This window comes from Aphis gossypii, chromosome X (genome assembly GCF_020184175.1).
Source record: "Aphis gossypii isolate Hap1 chromosome X, ASM2018417v2, whole genome shotgun sequence".
NCBI lineage: Eukaryota > Metazoa > Arthropoda > Insecta > Hemiptera > Aphididae > Aphis > Aphis gossypii.
Genome location: NC_065533.1, coordinates 63217540 through 63239030, shown reverse-complemented (window position 1 = coordinate 63239030; position 21491 = coordinate 63217540). Strand labels below are relative to the sequence as shown.

The 21491-nt window shown below is 29.5% G+C and overlaps 1 protein-coding gene across 5 annotated transcripts in view; it reads right to left on the bottom strand.

Annotated features, from left to right (window-relative positions):
* Nucleotides 1-1229: 1229 nt before the first annotated feature.
* The window catches only part of LOC114124749 (neural-cadherin), a 137655-nt gene continuing 117393 nt past the window's right edge, over nt 1230-21491 (bottom strand). For all 5 annotated transcript variants that reach the window (XM_027988105.2, XM_027988103.2, XM_027988104.2 and 2 more), the window contains 18 exons: nt 21077-21310; nt 20415-20587; nt 20180-20329; nt 19230-19535; nt 18160-18433; nt 17352-17560; nt 15462-15794; nt 15178-15384; nt 14105-14582; nt 13299-13441; nt 12929-13189; nt 11160-11507; nt 10229-10529; nt 9525-9714; nt 8614-8855; nt 7542-7745; nt 6292-6456; nt 1230-5383 (listed from right to left, as the gene is read on the bottom strand). In XM_027988105.2, the coding sequence (XP_027843906.2) occupies nt 5268-5383; nt 6292-6456; nt 7542-7745; nt 8614-8855; nt 9525-9714; nt 10229-10529; nt 11160-11507; nt 12929-13189; nt 13299-13441; nt 14105-14582; nt 15178-15384; nt 15462-15794; nt 17352-17560; nt 18160-18433; nt 19230-19535; nt 20180-20329; nt 20415-20587; nt 21077-21310 (4334 nt within the window). In that variant the 3' untranslated portion in view covers nt 1230-5267. The remainder of the gene's footprint in view (nt 5384-6291; nt 6457-7541; nt 7746-8613; nt 8856-9524; nt 9715-10228; nt 10530-11159; nt 11508-12928; nt 13190-13298; nt 13442-14104; nt 14583-15177; nt 15385-15461; nt 15795-17351; nt 17561-18159; nt 18434-19229; nt 19536-20179; nt 20330-20414; nt 20588-21076; nt 21311-21491) is intronic.

Genomic DNA, 21491 nt, shown 5'->3' with positions numbered 1-21491 from the left:
CTGTACGTAATAACAGCTAATGATGATTAATTTACTTACCTATTCTATTTTAAATTTTTTCTATGGATAAAAATATTTTCAATTTCGATCTAAAAAATTTGAAGTAGATCTTATATGCTACCAGCTCCCACTTTCAAAGTGGAAAGTCGAAGCATTTTCTTAACTAACTTTCATATGATATACACAGTGATTATTTTATCAACAATTAATATATTATTTGAAATTTATTCATGTTTTTGAAAATATTTTTTCACCTAATTTGTAATTGAAATAAAACAAAATTAATACACATTTAGTATATTAATATTATAATTTATAATTTTTTACCTTTTTAAATAACAATATATATATTTAATTTCATATTTTGAAATCAAATATTGTTTGGAATATTAAATCATCAATATATGCGTATAAAAAAAATTGAAATTCTGACGAGTAGTTTATGAATTATAAGTATTTAAGTTTTGTTGAGCTGTGTATCAGTTGGTCTACTACTTTGCTCATTAAAACTTTAATCTTTTTGTTTTTGTAAAAATTTGAGCTTCAAATACTTATGAAAAAAAAATAAATCATAAACAACAATATTATGTATTGTCAATATTTTTAAACTGTAATTTTCACTAACTATGATTCTCTTATGCTCTCAAATAATTTACAAAATCACTTTGACTTTGACCTTTTTAATTTTTTTTGAAGTGAAAACTTCTTTAGGCGCGATTAGCACTTTTTGTGGGTACTGAATTGAACTGATCCGTTACGCTAATAATGTAACGCTCAATTGGGTGAAGTTGGCTCGAGTCGACTAACAGCAATAATAAAATTGTCGCTATAAGAACAACATGTATAAAAAAAAATAAAAAAAATAAATAAATAAATAAATAAAAAAAATTGTATTATTAATTTCGCCACGTTGAAATTTTTGCTTCTGTCGTGTGGTCTTAAGCACACTGTTTTCAATTTGAGTTTTTAATTTTATAAATATTGATCAAAATGAAGAATTGACAAAATGTTGCTGGGTCAAAATGCTAAAAAATTCAAAATAAGATTCTACATAATTTATTATCATAGCTAATTAATAATATTAAAGAATATATGTATAGCACAATTAGGTCCACGCATTAATTGTCGTATAAATAGGTATGCTAAATAGGTATGCCATTCAACAGGTAAAAATTAACATATTTTAAGAAAAGATTGGAGTGACAATGACGTAATAAAAACACTCAATATGTGTATATGCTTATAAATTTTATATTATCCTAATTAATCATTATTTATCAGTAATATGTTTTTACAGTGTATATATTAAAAACATGAAACACAACGAAAACGTCGAGTGTTCAAAAATCGGTTTTTGTTTTTCTAATGCCTTTTTTTTACTTCATTTACGTTTTATTTAACACTACGCAACTTATAAGATATATTATTAATTAACTTAAAGAACTAAAATCTACAGTATAATAATAGTATATATATATATATTAATATGTATATAATAAAATGTCTTAGCATGTATTACACATAATAATAATATTTAGTTACACGTTGAAAAAAAAAATAAACAAACGGTTGGTATACAAAAGTCGGTAGGTATATCATATTATTATATAATATTATAATATGACGGATGGGTGACTAGAAATATATATATATATAAATAATTATATTATAATATTAACACAATTATAATAAGTAAATAAATAAACATGTGTTAGTAGAGGAGTAGTGATCGATCAGAGGACGACCGCAGTAACAGATTGTGTTTGTTTGTTTTTTCATTTATTCGTGAGTAAGTATGTAATATAATATACATGTATAGGTACATGGAAGAAAGCGCAAAATCGCGTTCTGAGGGGCGAGTTTTTTTTAGGGGGTTTTCAGTGTAAAAATCGAAAGTAAAAAAACAAATTCAAATACAAAAAACACAGGTACAATTTCGTATAATAATAATAATAATAATAACAATTATTATTATTATAATAAAATATATGTACACGCGCTCGACACGTATTATAATAATATAAGGGTATTTAGGGTATGGCGGATATTTATGTACCTACTTATATCGAACAACATAGAAATCGAAAGCATGGGAAGTTGGACGTGTGTAATCGTAAACGAAAAAATCGTAAAACGTTTTGACACGGACCGATGGGGAGGTGTTTTGTGTTAGGATCAAGTTTTATTTTAATTTTCAATAGAATCATAAATTTTACAATTTTCATGTAGAATCATGTTATCGTTTGAGTAAAATAATAAAAAAAATCTTTTGCATAACGAAAATCTACGGAATTGCGTAGTTAAAAAGTCGCGAAATTGTGTGTCGCCTCGTAAATAGTCGAATCGGTTCGTCGGTAAAGTCCCTGCAGCGATTCGGCTGTAGACGATTGGTAAAAACCGAAACAGATATTAAAATTTATCCGGAAGTGAGTGATGCAATCACGATGTATTAAGGTTAACTTTGGTTAGCATTAGGAAATAACGGATAGACTGATGGGCTTGTCACACGATAACGATTATAATACGGTGTGTGTGTAAAAGGTACGGTGAAGTAGATTTCAATTATATTATAATATAGTTTAACGATGAATTGATATTAATTATTATTATTATATTATTTAATGATGCGTGTTCGCATTAAGCATTATATGTAGGTGGGAAGCGACTCATAATGATATTACAATAACAAAAACAATAATTATATAGTAGGTACAAAATGTTATTACGGTGGGATGTCGGGCGCGATTTATTATGGAATGTCTTGTTTCTACTTCTAACCTATAATAAATTATTATTATTATTATTATCATTCTCTTATTTTGTGTTTTTGATTATCATAGGCTACACCGCAATACAAACAAAATAATATTAGTAAGAAAGAAATAATAATTTTGTGTACTCAACATTTCATATATCTAAATGCAACACGTGATGGTGCGTCGTTATACGCACACGGTTTAAGATTTATTTATTTTTGTCGTTTTTCATTCGCCTATCGTTTATTTAGATGTACAACGAATATAAAATTATTATATAATAAAAGTAAGTACGCCTATTATCGATAGCCGATAGGTATAGGTAGTAATATTATGCTTGATTTGCGCGCGATATAATTATATTATATTGTTACATTTTCGGTGGCTTAAAACGTAATTTGATCATTCGGTAGCGATACGCAATACACTAACGTACGCTTTAATAATATAATGCTATGACGTCCGTTCGACAAACCACTACGACGTTTAAAGTACAACGAGATTTACAGTAATAATATTATAGTGGCGCAAGCCGGCCGCCACGGTCGTGAATTTAGTACAGTGCTGCGACGGGACGACGACAAATCAAGCACCACCGTCTCATTACGGATACAATCACAAATGAACAAAAACAAAAAAAAAAATGTCATTTTGACGCCAAGTGTGGTGGTTTTAACGTCGAACGAAGCGGACAAAATCAAAAACTTAAAGATAGACGAAAATAAAATCGTACACAGTCATAATAATATTAATAATGAATATACATATAATATATATATGTAAGTATACCGTAATGTTATAATATAATCAAATTATCAATAAATTAATGTCTACACGAAATATAATAATAATAGTTATCATAATATAATAATAGGTAATTTAAAATTTATATAAATAAAACTAATCGTAAACTTATCAAAATTATTAATTTAATTTTTTTTTTTTGTTTTTTTTTTTGCTTGTTTTAATTTTTCATGTATAATAATAATAATAATAATAATATATAAAATTGGAACATCAGGTTAATACGCACTAGGACAAAATTTCTCTCTCTCTCTCTATACATATATATACCGTCTACGTCTAGTAATATATATGTATACATTAATAATATATAAATATAATAACAAATAAGGGATCTGTGGTTGTGATGTGGGTGGGTTGGCGTGGTGGTCAAGAGGGTTTGTATCGTGTTGTATAAAATACGATATATATAGTACAGCTACCTATATATTATAGTGATGATATTTTGTTCAGTATACTATAATATTGTTATAAATTTAAATTGAATATGCTATAAACGTGCCGGGTGAAAACAAAACGTGATGTGGTATTATTAATTTATAATATTATAGTGAACTAATTAATTTATAATTTATATGATTCCAAATATAATGTACAATATTATCGTTAAATAGAAATGATAATTATTATATTATTATGTTAAATGTATAGTAAAACATTTTTTTTTCATCGAGAGATATGTACGAAAAGATTTCAATATAACAACATAATATTATATTATATTAGACTGAACAAATAAATTGTTTAATCTTATGATTTGTCGACTCGGGTCGTGTTACGTTTATTATATATTATAATATTATTATATGTTACAGTTGTAATATTATAATATTATATTATATATTGATTCACTCGATTTATATAAATATAATTCAGTGTCAAATTTATACAATATATTGTTAAACAACTATAATATTGTGTAATCTAAACAGAAATTGAGCATACAATAAAAAAGTAGCATTTGCCCTGAATATATAGTATAATGGCAATAATTTGACGTACATAATGTTTTTTTCTCAGTTTTGTTTGAATAAAAATAGTAAAAACATTCGAGTGAAAATCAATCAATAATAAAACGATTTGCTCTTACATTGAGGTAATATATATATTTTTATATTATAAAAAAAGAACTTGACGTTACTTGTATGAAAAATAAAAAACTATAAGAATGATGAAAAGGGTTAATGATGATAGAAAAAATAATAATGTTTACGAAAAAAATGAAAAGTCGCAGTATGAGGAGGGTACGACAAGGCTCTATAGTATTATGTATAATGTGTTTTAATAATTATAATTTAGTTCTGCAGTGGGGTGTAGTAGACAGTAGTAGTGACGCAGCAATATACATCATTGATGGGTAAAACACAAACGATAAACGGTAAGCATGTTTTATATAATATTATAATAAAATGGCAGCAAAAATGGGAGTTGAGATCGTCTAATAATAATTATGTATATAGTGGGCTTAGTAAAAAAAAATAAAAATTAAAAAAAATTAATCATGACTAGATTTTCAGTTCAATTATAGCGGCCCTGTGTGTATGTACAACGAAAATATTATTATTATTATGCATATTATATATTATAAATATGACACGACACGTAGTAGGTACTATCCATGATGTACGATACGTCATGATGATGAAGACAATAATAATATTATATTCTACACAACAGTCTGCTGTAAATGTGTTTTTTTCGTCTCCTCTACTGCTCCTCGTCCATCTCTCGTTCGCCGTCCCGGCTGTACATGTCGGCCAGCTTGTCGAAGTGTGAACCCCAAGACACCAAGTACTCGTAGTCCTGATGGTCGTCCTCGGTACCTGCAAACAAAAACGTACAATTAGTATAATTGTTTCGATTACCAATATTACCAGTGACCCTTGCTACAGTGGATCTCGAAAGATCATCGGCGTATTAAAGAAAGTAATCTTTTATTGGGATATGTTTTAAAAATCAAATGACTGTGAATGATTTTTCAAGGGAGGCTGTCAATTGTTTTTAGTGTAATTTTTATATAGTTTTAAAGAGAATATAGAAAGTTTTTTTTATAATATTTTTAGTTAGTAATTTTAAAATTTAACAAAAATCTTTTCTTAATGTGCCACAGGCCCCAGGCCCCAGGGATATGGTATACCTACATGGTATACTGGTATAAAAGTAACATGCAAATTTCAAAGTTCCGACTATCAAAGTTTTAGCTTTACGTTGATTATGAATAAGTCAATAGAATTTCCTAATAAACTATATTTACCGTATCTTTTTTTGTTGTTTGATAGCTTTGTATTTTAAATTTTTCAATGAATCTAACTAGGAACGTGGCAATATAATATACAATTTGCCATGGTTAAATACAGGTTGCGATAAATACAATCCTACTTAATCCAAAATTTGGCCCTTAGTTTTGTTTATTGTTAATTGTCATATCATATGTTTTTCTTATTGGAAATTGACATCTTTTAAATGAAAAGGTGTAAAACCACATTGCCGATGACACAACAGTAGTCTTAACTTGACGGAAAACTTAATATTTCTAATAAATATTTAATTCTTTATTTGAAATTGTTTTATTAGATAGATCTTACTAATATATCTTCATACCGAAAACTTATACGTTAAAAAGAAAATCACGCAAATTATTTGGGTATAAATTCATATTGTTATTTCTATTATATATGTCCAAAGAAATCGCTTCACGTTTTAATAATATATAATATATGGTATAATTTACCTGTATTTAATGATGACAATGATCCAGCAGTGCTGCCGCCTCCTTCGTAAGCGTAATTTCGTAAGTCGTCGAACGGCGGGGCGTTTGGGTCGCCATCCGCTCGTTTCTTATGGTCTTCGATGAATATGCCGACGTTGGGTTCCACGCCCACGGGCATTGCGGGGTCTATAAAAATCGATCGTTAGGTGCGTTATATATAGACCGCGAAGTGTAAATATGTACCAATGATGATCGTGTACTATTTTCAGTAATGGCATTGAGTAATTAAAAATTAATTTTAATTTAAACATTTTTTTCATAATTCTACTACATTGTTGGTTAATTATATTATATTATTGTAATCGTCAAAACATTCTCTAATTTAATAAATTTACCAGTTAATAATATTTTTTTTTCTAGTCAGTTTTAAAACTATATCATTCTATACTAGTATATTATGTCAGTTTAAATTTTAAATTAATTAATAAATTAATTTTTCTTTTATTATCATTCCTATGTATGTAGGTACAGTACAATTTATATTATATTAATATAATATATATATATATTTATTTATATTAATATTATTTATATTATATTTATATTTTTTTTTATTTATTTATATAATAAATCAATGGCGTTATTTAATTTATTACACATTCTCCAGAGATATGACCATAGGCGCAAATTGATTCAATTTAGTGGGATTCTTTAGTCCTGATTAGTGATTATTCAAACATTGAAAAAAACTGGCGAGGTGCAAAGCCTTACTCACTTGTAGTTACTAATAAATTATTATTAGTAATAATATTAAAAATTAATAAATTGGAGGGGGCTAATGATGCATTAAGGGAAGATAAACCTTCTAGCCACCTGTGATTTGTGCCTATGGATATACTTCTAAAGTTTTAAATAAAAATGAACATATAAATACAGAAAGTACGCAATAAATATAAATATAAAGTAGGATAAATTTTTAGTAAAATTATATAATAATTATTTAACAAAAAAACCAAAAGTTTAACTATCACTAAGGTTAGGTACTAACGTTTTCTTTAATTTAGTAAAATCACTGCCCGTATTATTATTCAATGGAATTAACGTTAAGCTGAAGGAGTTAAAATTATATTGTTTGCTAACTGTTATAACTCGTATAATTTAACATTCTAAACGTTAACCTAACTTAACCAACTCAAGTTCATGTTTCCATTAACTCGTACATTTTTGAATATGTTGTAAGTAACTAGGTAAGTATATTTTATAATACGTACATTTATATTTCTGAGGATGCATATTGTTCATTGACCCGCCGATAGGTATCTGTAATGGTGTGATATCAAACGCGGTCATGTCGTCTTCGCCACCGCCCTCATCATCGTAATTGATTATGTTTTCTCTGACGTCGTCGTCTGGTCCAGGGTATTTTATGTGTGACTCGCGTCGTCGGTTATACACGACAAACATCAAAACTAGAACTGTGGGGCAGATAACAACAAATAAAAGGGTTAAACAAATTGTGAGGGTAAACGTGTTAATTGTGACGCATTGTGGAAAATTGTTTTCATTGTACTGTCAAAATAGCAGGGCTATAAATGATAATATTGTTTTAGGGATCCACGATAGCTATAGGCTCTCTGCTTGCATAATATTATGAGTATCACCATGTATTTTAAATATCTATAAAATTCAATTTAAAATGATACATAAAAATTTAAAACTTAACAAGCCATCAAATTTACAATATTATGAATGGGTAGATTATATTATGTTATATCTATAAATATAAATTAATATTTCGTTTTTTTAGCCTGTTTCATAGTACGATGCGAATGGTTTGTATATAGTAGGTAAAAATAAAATCGTAAAAGTGTAAATAATATTTAAATTGAAAAAAAAATCTAATTAAAAAAACAGATAACGATTAAATCTATATAATGCAACAATATATCAATAGTAAAAATTATAAAATCATTATTATACAATTTTTGATTGAAATGAGAAAACTCCGATATCGATTAGCAAAATTGAAATTAACACAAAAACTTTTCATTTTAACTTCAAACCCGGCTAAGAACAAAATTTAAAAATTTAAATTAACACCTTTATTCACATTGTTACATTTTTGAATTATTTTAAACTTTTTGTGTGCATGATACTTATTACTAATTTTTTTTTTTTCCAAATCATTTTCGATTTTCATACAATATGTTACCAAAATAATGCGTGTCAAAACAAATTGCACAGTCAAAAAAAAAAAATAACAGTAAAATGTCATATACATTTATCTGTGCGTAGATGTAATTAAAGGTAGGTCAGGTTACAACATATCGCAACAGTACTTACTGAGAATGATGAGGAGGCACACCAGTATGGCGGCTAGTGCACCCATACCAAGTTTCAGTTTTTGGCCTTCTTGGACCAGCTCGCAGTTCTCGCCCCAAAAGCCATCAGGGCATATGCAGCGGTAACGTATCCTTGGGTCTTGGTTTAGGCAAACACCACCGTTCCGGCACGGACTGTCTAGACACTCATTTTTATCCACGCAGCCTTTGCGGTCTGGAGTCATGATCCTGCCCTCACCGCAACTATAATATAATATGATACGATAAGTTGAAATCGATTTTGTTATTCAATTGTGGTGTTAAAAGAGTATAATATAATAACAAATTGGTAGCCAAATAATCGATCTTAAATATTTAAATGAGCATGTTAATCATATTTTTACTATTACGCAGTGATACATTAAAAACAGTTATTTTTTAATCTCTTTAATAGTATTTTGAATATAAAAAGAAAAAAGAATTAAAAGATTATTTATATTTTTATTATATAGAAACGGTGAAACAAAAATGATCTGGATCACGTCATATTATATTAGTAATTAATTCGTAGTACGGCTTTGTGTTCAAACGAATTTTCAAAAACTGAGATATGAACAAAATTAATAAAATTATATTTATAATACACCGACTTCCGTGTTAACAAATTTAAGACATCTATTACTCCAATTTCATTTAAATTAAAAATATATGTGAAAATATATATTTGATGTTTGAGTATTTATAATTTAGATACCAATTAGATAATTTTTAGTATTTATTCAAATGTAACGAGAACAGTTTCCTTTTAGAAATTTCAAAGTATTAGAAAAGCCTCTTAGAATGTGATCTTCAGCCAAACAAAACTGCATCTTTGGGTATAATTTTAATTATATATATTTGCCAGATTTCGCGGTGGAAGATTGTAGAACTCACGTGCAATCATAATAGTTCCAAAGGTCAACGCATTCGAAAGGTTCCTGGCAAATGACGTTGGCACACGGTTTGTTTGATGGACAATTCCTTTCAACGTTTCTAGCCATGGTAGCTTGACCCCACTGTGTTCCATTGGTCGCGGGTGGCAGCGGCAAGTATCTTCCCTCCAAACGTATGTCATCCAAACAACCTAGAACGATTTTACAATACATGATAATTAATGATGAATATACATTACACATGGTAATACGAATTTGACACGAAAACCACCTTATAGACGATGTAAGATCCATTTTCTTATTACATATTAGTATAATTAATACTGGCGAAACGAATTTGAAAAATTTCTATTATTGTACCAGGAAGATAAAAAATTACTAATTAGATTACTAAAAGCCCGATTTTTTATTGATTCACTAAATAAATCGAACAATTTTAGTATAATAAGTATAATTAGGATTTTACACATTATTCTTACGATTTAACTCAAAACTATACACTTACGTATAGGTAACAATGATTATTATTACAAAATCGGACTTTTAGCCATTACTAATGTGATTATCGTTTTTCTTGCAATATAAAAATAGCTTTAATCAGCTTAACTTAAACATTTTACAAAGTCACATCACGTATTAGTATTTTTTTTTTTGTATAAAATGTATGATAACTGACAAGATGACATTTTTCTCTCCTACCATTACCTTTTTGGAAGTCACCGTATACTTCAAATGTTCGAACGCCAGTGTACTCAGCCTTTCCACCAGCGTACACTCCTTCTTGCTTGTCTACCATTAACCATTGATGCCCTTCAAAACGATAAGTTTCGTTATAATGTTTTCCTTCACCACCGTCTAGTTCTAAAATGGCCGATGAACCGTATCTTGAGACTTTGGCTGTGTGCCATTTGCCGTCATCAACGGTTACGGCGCTTAACCACACATCCTTTTCCTCGGTTCGTAAGCTGTTTAAGTTGTACCGGAAATGTAGTTTGCTGTCTTTAATCTGCCAACACAATATAATATTGTCAAATATATTAGATAAGTGTGCAAGTATTTCTATCCGCATTTCAAAAATTATTTTTATAAGTTTTAAAGTGATTAATCATTTTTTTTTGTTATTATATTATGTTCATTATATTTAAAAATTTACATTGAATATAGAAGCAATAGTATACTGAAAGGCCAAAAAGTGAACTAAAATTTTAAAGAATTAAATTGTTAATAATAAAAAAAAAAGAATAATACTAATAATAAAGAAAATATAGTGAACATTTGGGAAACCTCAGATGTATAAGTAGCCACGGCACCCGGCAGATAGGGCAATAGCTCATATTCATACGCAAATTGTTGGAATAAGCACCTTTCGTCAGTCAAAATAATTTTTATGTCAAAAACATTTAAAAATATTTGGAACATTTCAATAAATAATTTGTAATATACTTCTAAGTTAAACTTATTTTGCAACCAGCAACTTCCTTTTTTTCGATAGTTACTCGTATGTTAAGCACTTAATAGTAAGTATAGGCAATAATACAATAACAACAATAACAACAGCGACTACTACTGTCTACTACTGCTACTACTACTACTACCACTAATAATAATAATAATAATAATAATAATTGTATCGTACCTCGAGAATGGCGTATTCGCGGTTGTGTTGGTCGCTCACTCTGAACAACTCTCCGTGCTCTTCACGCGTCCTGAACCGCAACTGGATTTTTGTCATGAATTTGTCAGCGTCGAACGATAGAGCGTACTTCACGTAACTCTGAGGCCGGAACGTGGTTGGTATGGTAGGAGTGAGGCAGTCGGCGCCCGACCACCCGGGGTTGCATTCGCACCGCGGTTCCACCATACTACCCACGCACGATCCGTGTTCAGAACATCTGTGGCCAACCAATTGCATACACAGATCTTCGGTTTGAGGACATCCAGCAACGCTGTTCCTGGTGAGTCCTGGGTTGGCCAGATCATAGAGCTGCGAACCCGAAAATGACAAATGTAAATTGTGTAATATTTTATGCTTATTATCTGGACTTTACATATATTTTATAATGCACTGAGGTACCAAAATACTATAATATACCAAACTATTCTGTACATTTCAAAATATGCTAAATTATGCAAAATAATTATGAAAAGATTTCACTTTTATAAATAAATATATACAGATATATAAATGCGTGTATTGGAAATTAAATAAATAGTATGATTCTCGTGATATTAAAATTATGCATTTTGGAAAAATAAAATAAAAATAAATAGACTTATAAACAATATATAGGTATTTTTAAAGAATTAATAGTAAAAACATTTTTTATTAAAATATTATAATGCACTGGTGTCAGATGTATTGCTATCCGAATTTCCAATAAAAATGTAAAAATAATAGTCATTCGCACAAACGTTTAAAATATGCAGAACAAAATTTATTTTTTAGAATGGCGTTGTCTTGAATCTAAGTTTTATACTATAATATCTCACTTAATTTGTGTTCAGAATGCAATGATTATTTATTTATTAATATCAATACAACTATGAGTTTAAGTACAGTAGGTACATAATATATTATATTATTATACAATAAATATGGTAATATAAAAATGAGTATATAGGTACCTACCGAATAATAAATGCAATTCAAAAAACGTTGATTAAATATTAGTATTAAGAATAAAAAGAAAATATTACTAATATAAATATAAATAAGTACAATACACGCGTAGACAGATGAAAACGTAGAAAACGTAAAAATAATCATTTCGGAAATAATTAAAAAATTTTATCTATCTATATAATAAATCAATGGCGTTATTTAATTTATTACACATTCTCCAGAGATATGACCTATTGGGTCATAATAACATAATAATATTCGTTATGAAATGCGGTAGATTTTTATTAAAAACGCAAAAGACAAAACAAAACAGGTATTAAATTACATAAACTAATTTTTGTTGCATTTACTTAAAACGAGACATAAATTCGTTTAAAAGTTTAGACATGATATTATGACTGCCTTGAATATTTTTTATGGATAAGTATAATAAAGAAAGGTTTCTAGTGTTTCACTGTTTGTATTGCCAATATAGGTACCATATAAATATTGTCTCTGAACACCGTGCTCAAACAATATTCAGATTTATTTGTAAAAGATTCGACAAAATTCATTAATATACAATATACTCAAGTAATAGTAATAGTTTGAAATTCGTTGATTTTTGAAATCATCAACACAAATTTATAGCAGTACTGTATAGCTGATATTATTATTACTGATGCATTCGAACAAGGTGGCAGAAAAATAATACAAATTATAATATATACTTAATGAATACCTATATATATTAATAAATAATAATAATATGGGCTATTGTAATCAAGTCGAAAGTTACTTACTTTGCTGTTGTGATAGACGTTTTTGATGCAGCCATCGAACCCCTTTCCATATGGAGCAGATTGCCAGTGATAATGAGTGGGGTCGAAATCCTGTACGTAACGGCCACCGATTTGTAGTGGCGAATTGATATTTAAATACTCGTTGAACGGTGGTATTGTGCCCTGGGCCTGACACGAGGCATCGTCAAACTCTGGATGTGAACCATCTTCAAGTTCAGATATGTCTGCTGAACGGCAGTTGTCCACCACCAAACGGATATTCTGAAATCCGAAAAGATTCGTTAAGAGTCATCCGTTCAACAATACAATAATATAATTTATGTTATATGATATAAAAAATCGCATGAAAATCCGTGAGTGGTATACGTACCTCTGTGTCCCAGAATACGTCAATTTTATGCCACTCGCCGTCGTCCAAACTCTTTTTTGTTTTGACCTTAAGCTCTAATGTACCGGACCCAAAGTCGATGAGCAAACGTGGTTGACCTCTGTCCAATTCGATTGATATAAAATCTGCAAATAAACAAGTTTGAAAATATTAATCAATGAATTCTAACAAAGTTCTACGACATTTATTTTTTAATAACTTCAATATCGAAATTTTTGACGAATGTCGACAGTCAAAGTTAAATCCTATTACAATATTTATTATTTATATAGACAAGTTTATTTCTGTAAGATTGCATTTAGATTATATCTATCAAGTATTACATCAATTGACCGATTAATATTAGAACAGTTAAAAAAAAATGTATGATTTTTAAAAGGAATTTAATTTGATATAATTTACCATAATAGTGCATATTAATATAATATATATATTATTAATATATTTTTCATATTATTTTGATTAAGTTTGTATCAGAAAAATTGACAACAATCATGGGATAATATTAAATTATGTTAGTTTATTATATAATAATGATTTATTAAAATATTTAATTTGTATTTTAAAATAAAATCAACTAAAAATTGTTTTTTCAAATTTTAAATCGCATATTTTTTTTAAATCTTAGTGCACTAGTGTATGCCCGTTAAGTTTTTAAATTTAGTTTATGACTTTTTAAACAGTTCGGTATTTTTGTTCTTAAAAAAAATAAAAAGTAGTTTGCAATTTTAACTTTAATACACCCACTCACCCACCCACCCACACACACGCACACAGCCACGCCATACCTGATACAAGAGTTTCTTCAGGTTCGGGTGGCACGATAGGACCGTTGTATAGCATTAGTCCGTCAGCTTTTCTTGTTACGAACTCGAGGCTCAAATGAGAGTTGTCACACATTTCCAAGGGTGGATACCAAGCCCATCCGCTACCCTTGAAGCTCCTGGCCGTCTGCTGGCACCTGGGTCCGTTAAAGCCATTCAAGCATTCGCACGTCGGTCCATTTCTGGTATCCGTGCACCGTCCACCGTTCAGACATGGGCTCGATCTACACGTCTCGATTTTCGTGAAGTTTCGAGCTCCACAAGTGCATTCAGCGTAAGTGTCGATTCGGACACCGACCAATGCCGTCTTGTTGGCGTTCACCATGTATGGCAGCGTGTTTATCTCGAATACGTTTGTGCAACTACCTTCGCAATTTACGTACTCGTATAGACACTCGTCAATGCCGACCATGGTTATGTTTATTCCCACATCCTTTTCAATCTGAACGTTAGAGGAAAAATATAAATACACATTGGCAAAACCAATAATTTTTGTAGGTATTCCGATATTTTTTGAATTTTAACGGTATGTCTATGACTGTTTGTTCTTAAAGCGACATAATAAAGATGGACAAATTATATATGATTAAAACAATAAAGAGCTTTTATTAGGAAGTGTGAGAGCTGTCAGTTTAAAAATATTTATGATTAACTTCGCTCAAGTATAAATGCAACCAGTATACTAAATTTGAAAACTAGTATAAGAAAAACACGATAATATAGCACGAAGGAAGATTCGATTTGATGTCAAAATAGGTATATAATATGCTAAAAACGAATTTAATATGACAATATTTAGATACAGTATTATAGTCAGAGGTGACACCGCCTTCATATCAAATAATTTTAAAATAATATTTTATTCTTAAATAAAATAAATGTATTAATGCATCGACGTACAACAATACTATAAAAGTATCTACACCATTGTCGATTTTTAATTTTAATTTATAGTTAATATTTTTAAATGTTTTTTTGAACTTTGAATAATTATTCAATAATAATTTAAGTACTAGAGATCAAAGCAATCGTCATACCTCTTCGCGGTGCATCAATACAAGACCGTTGAGTTTCACTGTTTTATAGTAAGGCGATCCGTGAGCAGAGAACCTGATGTCGGTCAAGGGAGGGTACTTTTGTTTCAATTGAACACTAAAAATGTCGATATTTTCCCTGGGCGTGTTTAAAATGTCTACAAGTTTATCCTTGAATTTATCGGCTTTGCTCCTGACTAAGCTCTGCGTCTAATAATAAAAAAAAAAAGAAAGAAAACGTGTTAGCATGCCGATTTTCAAAAAACTGTTTTGCGTTTAGCGTTTACTCTGTAATTCCATATTCTGATGAAATCTTCGTCGGATATGCCAGCGATACGTATAGACCCTGCGTTCATAACCGCCTCGGGCGAAATTTCCTTAACCGTAACCGTGACGTTAGCAGAAATGTCCGTTTGCGTGTGCTTGCGGTCATACACCTTGAACCGCAAATTATATTGGCCCTCTCTAGTACCGTGGCGCATCATAATCATTCCTGTGGTATCGTTTAGCTTAAATCGGGGATGTTCGGTGCCATCTGGGTAGAATTTTTTGTCCGGCAAATCCCAGTCATCCAAATCATACACATACACGCGACCGATTTCTGTGTCCGGAGCTTGGCCCTGAATAGGTTTATAAAATTATATTATTAGTATGAATGTATGATTATTAATGTAATAATATTATATAATTATAATTATTAACCGCAATAATGAGAACACTAAAAATAATGTGACTGGGTGGTTTTCTTATACCCACATGTATGTAAAGGTAGTAAAATATTTTATAATTTATTTCTATAATATATTTTGCTTTTTCTTATACCGTAAGTATCTATAACATTAATTCATATCGGTAGATAGCAGGTAACATCATATAATTTAAATTGTGGCGATTGATAGCGAAAAGTAGTAATATTTAGTAATGTGTGATATAATACAAAAAATGAACTATTCTAAATTGTTTAAAAAAAATAAATTGGTTTGAAAATTGTGAAAACTTAAAACTAGTAACTAAGTAACTGCTTAATTTAACCCAAGGTAAAATACCGTATGTAAATAAATGTAATCAAAACATTTGCAAAATTGTACTGTATGTTAAAATTGTGGTTTAATGTTAATACTTCTATTTAACTCTTCAACTAATTTGGTATCATACTAATAAATTTAAAATTGTAGACAATATTATATCAACGACTAATCTACTATTAAAGTGTCTATGTGAAAATATTGATGTTGATTTTTACAAAATATTTTATGATAATACACCTAGTAATTTGTTTAAATGTATATTATAAGTCTATAATAATTATAAGCTGCATTAGGAAAACATGGTAGGTATAAATTAAATATTTTAAAAACAGTAATGAAAAACTAAAAATTTTGGCATGAATAAAACAAAATAACATAACAATATAAAAGATATAAACCAATTATTTTGCGTTCGTAATTTCCTAATTTATTTACGTTCTGTTTTCTAGTGTTGGTAGAGGGAAAAGTATCGTTAAATCACTTTGAACAGTATCAAGGGGAATCGCACTTCTTGCCCCCCTCCAATCTACCTGAATGCGGCTTATGATTATAAGACTATTTTAGTAACTCGATAACATACTTTATATAATACTAGCTATTCTCGGTGCAAATCGTTGCCCATTAAAATATTAATAATGCCAACTCTATATGAGTACCTAATATATTTTATTTTATAATAGCTGAACAACAACTAAATAAAAAAAATAAACTAGCAAAGACGTTTTTCTATTCTTTCAGTGATAATAAATAATAATAATAATAATAATTTCTTTTGCACTAATCTTTGTTAAAACTAATTATTATCATTATTATTAACAAATAGAAACTATTTATAAACAAAATTTCCATCGTAAATCTCAAAATCCCTGTTTGAGCACCCCCCGGGGTTGGACTTCTCCCTTTTTAAATTAGCCTATCTTCTTCCAAGATGTCTAATTTCTATCTCTGTAACAAAATTAATTTAATCACAATCGGTTGAATGGTTTAGAAATGCATATATGATAGACAGACATTTATTATAATATATACTATATAGGTATAAAAAATATATAGGTACCATTCAATATATGGGTAATTAAAAACATCTTAGTAATTCGCTCCATATTTACGATAATATTTATAATACAAATTTTAAATAATATTATTTACCATATAATTATAAGCAAATATTTCTTTGGATCCCGGTTGCATTTTGTTATCGTTCACGTCTCGAATGATGACTGTCAGAGTACTGGTGCCCGTCATTGCGGGATTACCGGAGTCTTTGATTACGATCGGTATGAGATATTCTTTCTGTTGTTCTCGGTCGAATGACCTGAGCGACGAGATTACAGCCATACCGTCACCGTTGGCACCCTCTAAAAATGAATTTTATGAATGATTTAACATAAAATTATGAAACACTGGCAGTGAACCAGGCCCATAGCCGGGGGGGGGGACTGACTACTTCAGTTAGATCCAATCATTGCTGCTTAGCAGACTTTAAGCTTAAAATATCTATCCTTAACAGAAGTAAAAATAGGAAAAACGTTTATGAGTACGAGGATCAGTTTTGAGAATTATTTTTAAAATTAATAAATGTACATCATTTTATTAGTATTTATTTTTCTGTCTAGAGAGCATTTAGATTTTTTTTTATGCAGTTTAGTTCTTCTATTTGACCCACCTTTATACTATATAATATTAGTATTTACTTACAGCGAGAGATATCCTATATTTGGCTCTATACTAATATATTAATATATACTATTCTATATTGTTCAATATTAAACTAGATTATAAACATTAAGACAATATTATAGTTGATACCTATTATGTGAAAACAAAATATAAAATCAGTCACTGCAGTTTTTAATATTCCACCCAACCCTAAAATTTGGCTTGCCCTAATCTTGGTGTTTTATTGTTGCTACGGGCCTGTAGCAAATGGGAGATAAACGGCGTTTGTTATAGGTACTTTGATCGTGTTCAACTTTGAACGAAGCTCTGATCACATCGTCTGCATTTGGATCCATTCTGAACGTAAATGGGGGTCCGTTGCTTTTCGAACGGTCGTCGTCGTCGGTAGCCAAGACTTCAACAACTTTTCTGGCTGGTACGTGTTCTGGCAACACCGGTCGGTAATCACGGAGAAGCTTTGGGGCATTGTCATTGATATCCTGGACAATAACCGTGAGGGTGGCTGTCGCCGTTTTCGGGGGAACGCCGTCGTCGATGGCCAAGATTTTCACCTGGAACCAAAGAAAATGTTAACGTAAAAGTATAGGCAGATTTCTATTTAATGTATTGTACTGTTTTTTAATGCTAATTGCACGCTTGTTTTTTTATAATAATTTTTCACATACATAGTTAAGTTAGTATGTAATCGTATTTTGAAAAATATTAATAACTAGATACTATCTTTTCTTGATATTTTTGTTTTGAAACATTTTATAAACAAATTTGTTTAAAAAAAAAAAATAAAAGTTTAAGGTTCTACAAATGGTGTTTTCAAAGTAAGATACTTAGAGGTTAATAACTCAAATTAATTACTAAAGAATTAAAATGTTTAAAATGAAATTCCTATATTGGACAATAGAAATCTTTTGAGTATACAAATCGCCAATTAAATTAATTATATTTATATAATCATAAAATATTATTAAAAAAATTAAATGTTTAGATTTTTTAATAAGCTATTATAAACTCATTTGAATTTTTTTTTTTAACTATTTTAAGATTATAATACTTTTTTTTTTGTTTTTATTCTTTAATTTTGTTTTGTTTATTGCGTTGATTTTTTAATGTTAATAATACAATAACACATTAGTTATAATCATACATTTTATCTATTTAATGCAATATTTTAAAATTTGTATTTTGCAATTTTGTATTAAACTTTGAAATTATTTAATGGCAATCTCAGAACAAATTATAGTAGCTATGATATAATCGTTTAAATGTGAAACATAAATTATTTTTCGTTATTATTATTTAAAGTATATATAGCTATATATTATATACATATATATAGCTATAACTACGTACTTGATGCCTAGGAGTTTCTTCTCTGTCCAGCTGACGTTGAATGGAAACTGTCCCTTCTTGACTAATGCGGAACTGACGGCGGCGGTCGGATACACGGTCGATGGCGTACGACACTTTGCTCTTACCTCCTTGGTCTGGGTCAGTGGCTTTGAACGTTTCCAAACTCTTGCCGACTTCTACATTTTCGTACACCGACACTTCGATGTTGGGTCGTTCGAACTGTGGTTTGTTGTCATTGATATCACGCAGTTTGACGACAACCCACGAGTATGCGACGTGATATTTGTCGTGATCGTTGTCTTCACCCTACAAAAATTACAAACCATCCGTGAGTTATGAAATAATATAAGTTATCTGAGCTTCAAAATATTAGTTGCACCTAATATTATCGAGATCATAAGAAAAATAAGAGTTGAAATAGGTATATATATTTCATTAGATATACTAAGTACTAATATAGACGCCCGCAGAAATAGCAATGTGAGAGGATTTGTTATATAATAAATAGTAATTTATCTTAAAACATTTAATAAAAACATATTTTTGAAAATCCAGGGGAAATACCCCCCTTTCCTAGCGCTTGTGTATACTAAGTAAATTATATAAGTGGTAGTATAATACATTAGTACAATATTTATAGTTAGTTTTTACAAGAAATTATATAAAAAAATTGTTTCGTGTAAGAAAAAACCGAGAAAAATTTTGATTGTGCATAATATTATATTCTTAAAAATCACTTGATAAAAAAGTGACATATATTCAATTTCGTACACATATAAATTCAATAACAATGATTTATTTTGTTGAAACATGGAAATTATTATAAAATCGAATTATTTAAAGTGCAGTTAATGTTTTTTTTATACATTTTTATAGTGAAAATTTGATTGTAACATGAGTGTCGTGTGGTGCACTTCCTCTTGACTACCTACGTTTAACTACGTTATTACCTTGTCATTGACTTGGATTCTAAAACGGAATCCGTTACTTTGCAGTTGGTCCTCGTAATCCAACGGTTGAACGATTTTCAGCGAACCGGTGCCGTCGTTGTTTCGTACCATTGTGAACTTATCTGCTCCATAACCACTGTTTTCGATCACCTATGAAGTGAAAAAAATTAACAGATATAATGATACGATATCAAAATTATAGGTTCAACAAAATATAACTACGACGTGGCCTCACTTTGTATTGGAACTTGTTGGTCTCGTCTTCATCGTGTACCGTGACGGTCAATATAGGAGTTTCCGGGAAATTAAATCCGTCGGTCTCGTCGACTTCCGTGAGCCATTCTTCTTTCGTGAACTGCGGTGGCATATCGTTGATGTCCTTCACGCGAATGGAAGCAGTACCCGTACCTGTGCAAAAACAATAGTTGTACAGAAAATTAACAGTCGAAAATATTCAGCTGAACACGTTGCGATAATTTGGGACGTTATGTGCACATATGTATATTAATTAAAAGCTAGGCAAGCTTATGATTATTGTTAAGTTAGTCAAGTTCATATGCATCAATAAGAAAAAATTAAAAATTAATACACAATTTTTTAATACTTCATTGAAGTTTTTTGTGAGTAAAAAAAAAAAAATATATTTTCCCTCAAACATAATCTGAAATATTTTTTGGTATATATACGAAACAAATTGAAATTAAATTGAAAACAAAATAAATTGAAATAACTTCTTAAAATGAAAATTGAGTTCTTTGATTTAATATTAATTAAAAACTATTAAAATAAGTTAGTATTTAAATAAACAGAAACCCAAAAGTAACTAAACAAAGGTTAAAAAGCTTACATTAAATTAATTTTTAACTTGTTAATAGCATTAATATATAGGGTATGTACCTTTTAGGCCTCCTCCGTCCATGGCAACCACTTGTATAGAATAGTCTGGAGTGCGTTCTCGATCCAAACAGCACACAGCTGTCTTGATGACACCCGTATCGGATTCGATTTCGAATATCGGAGTGCCAGTTTCTTCTTCAATCACGTTTTTCTCGATCGAATATATTAATTTAGCGTTAGTGCCTTCGGCTGGATCGTCATAATCCACCGCCGTCATAGTCATAACCACCATTCCTGTGAACACAATCACGAAAACACAACTTTATTGTATTTTACATTGTACACAGATTTACAATATTTCAGTTATATTATATTTATTCCATCTTGTTGTATATTACGAAACATGAGTAATTTAATGAATACACTGCATTTTAAGTAAGTACTTAAACTATTCATTACTGAAAAAAATTTTTAA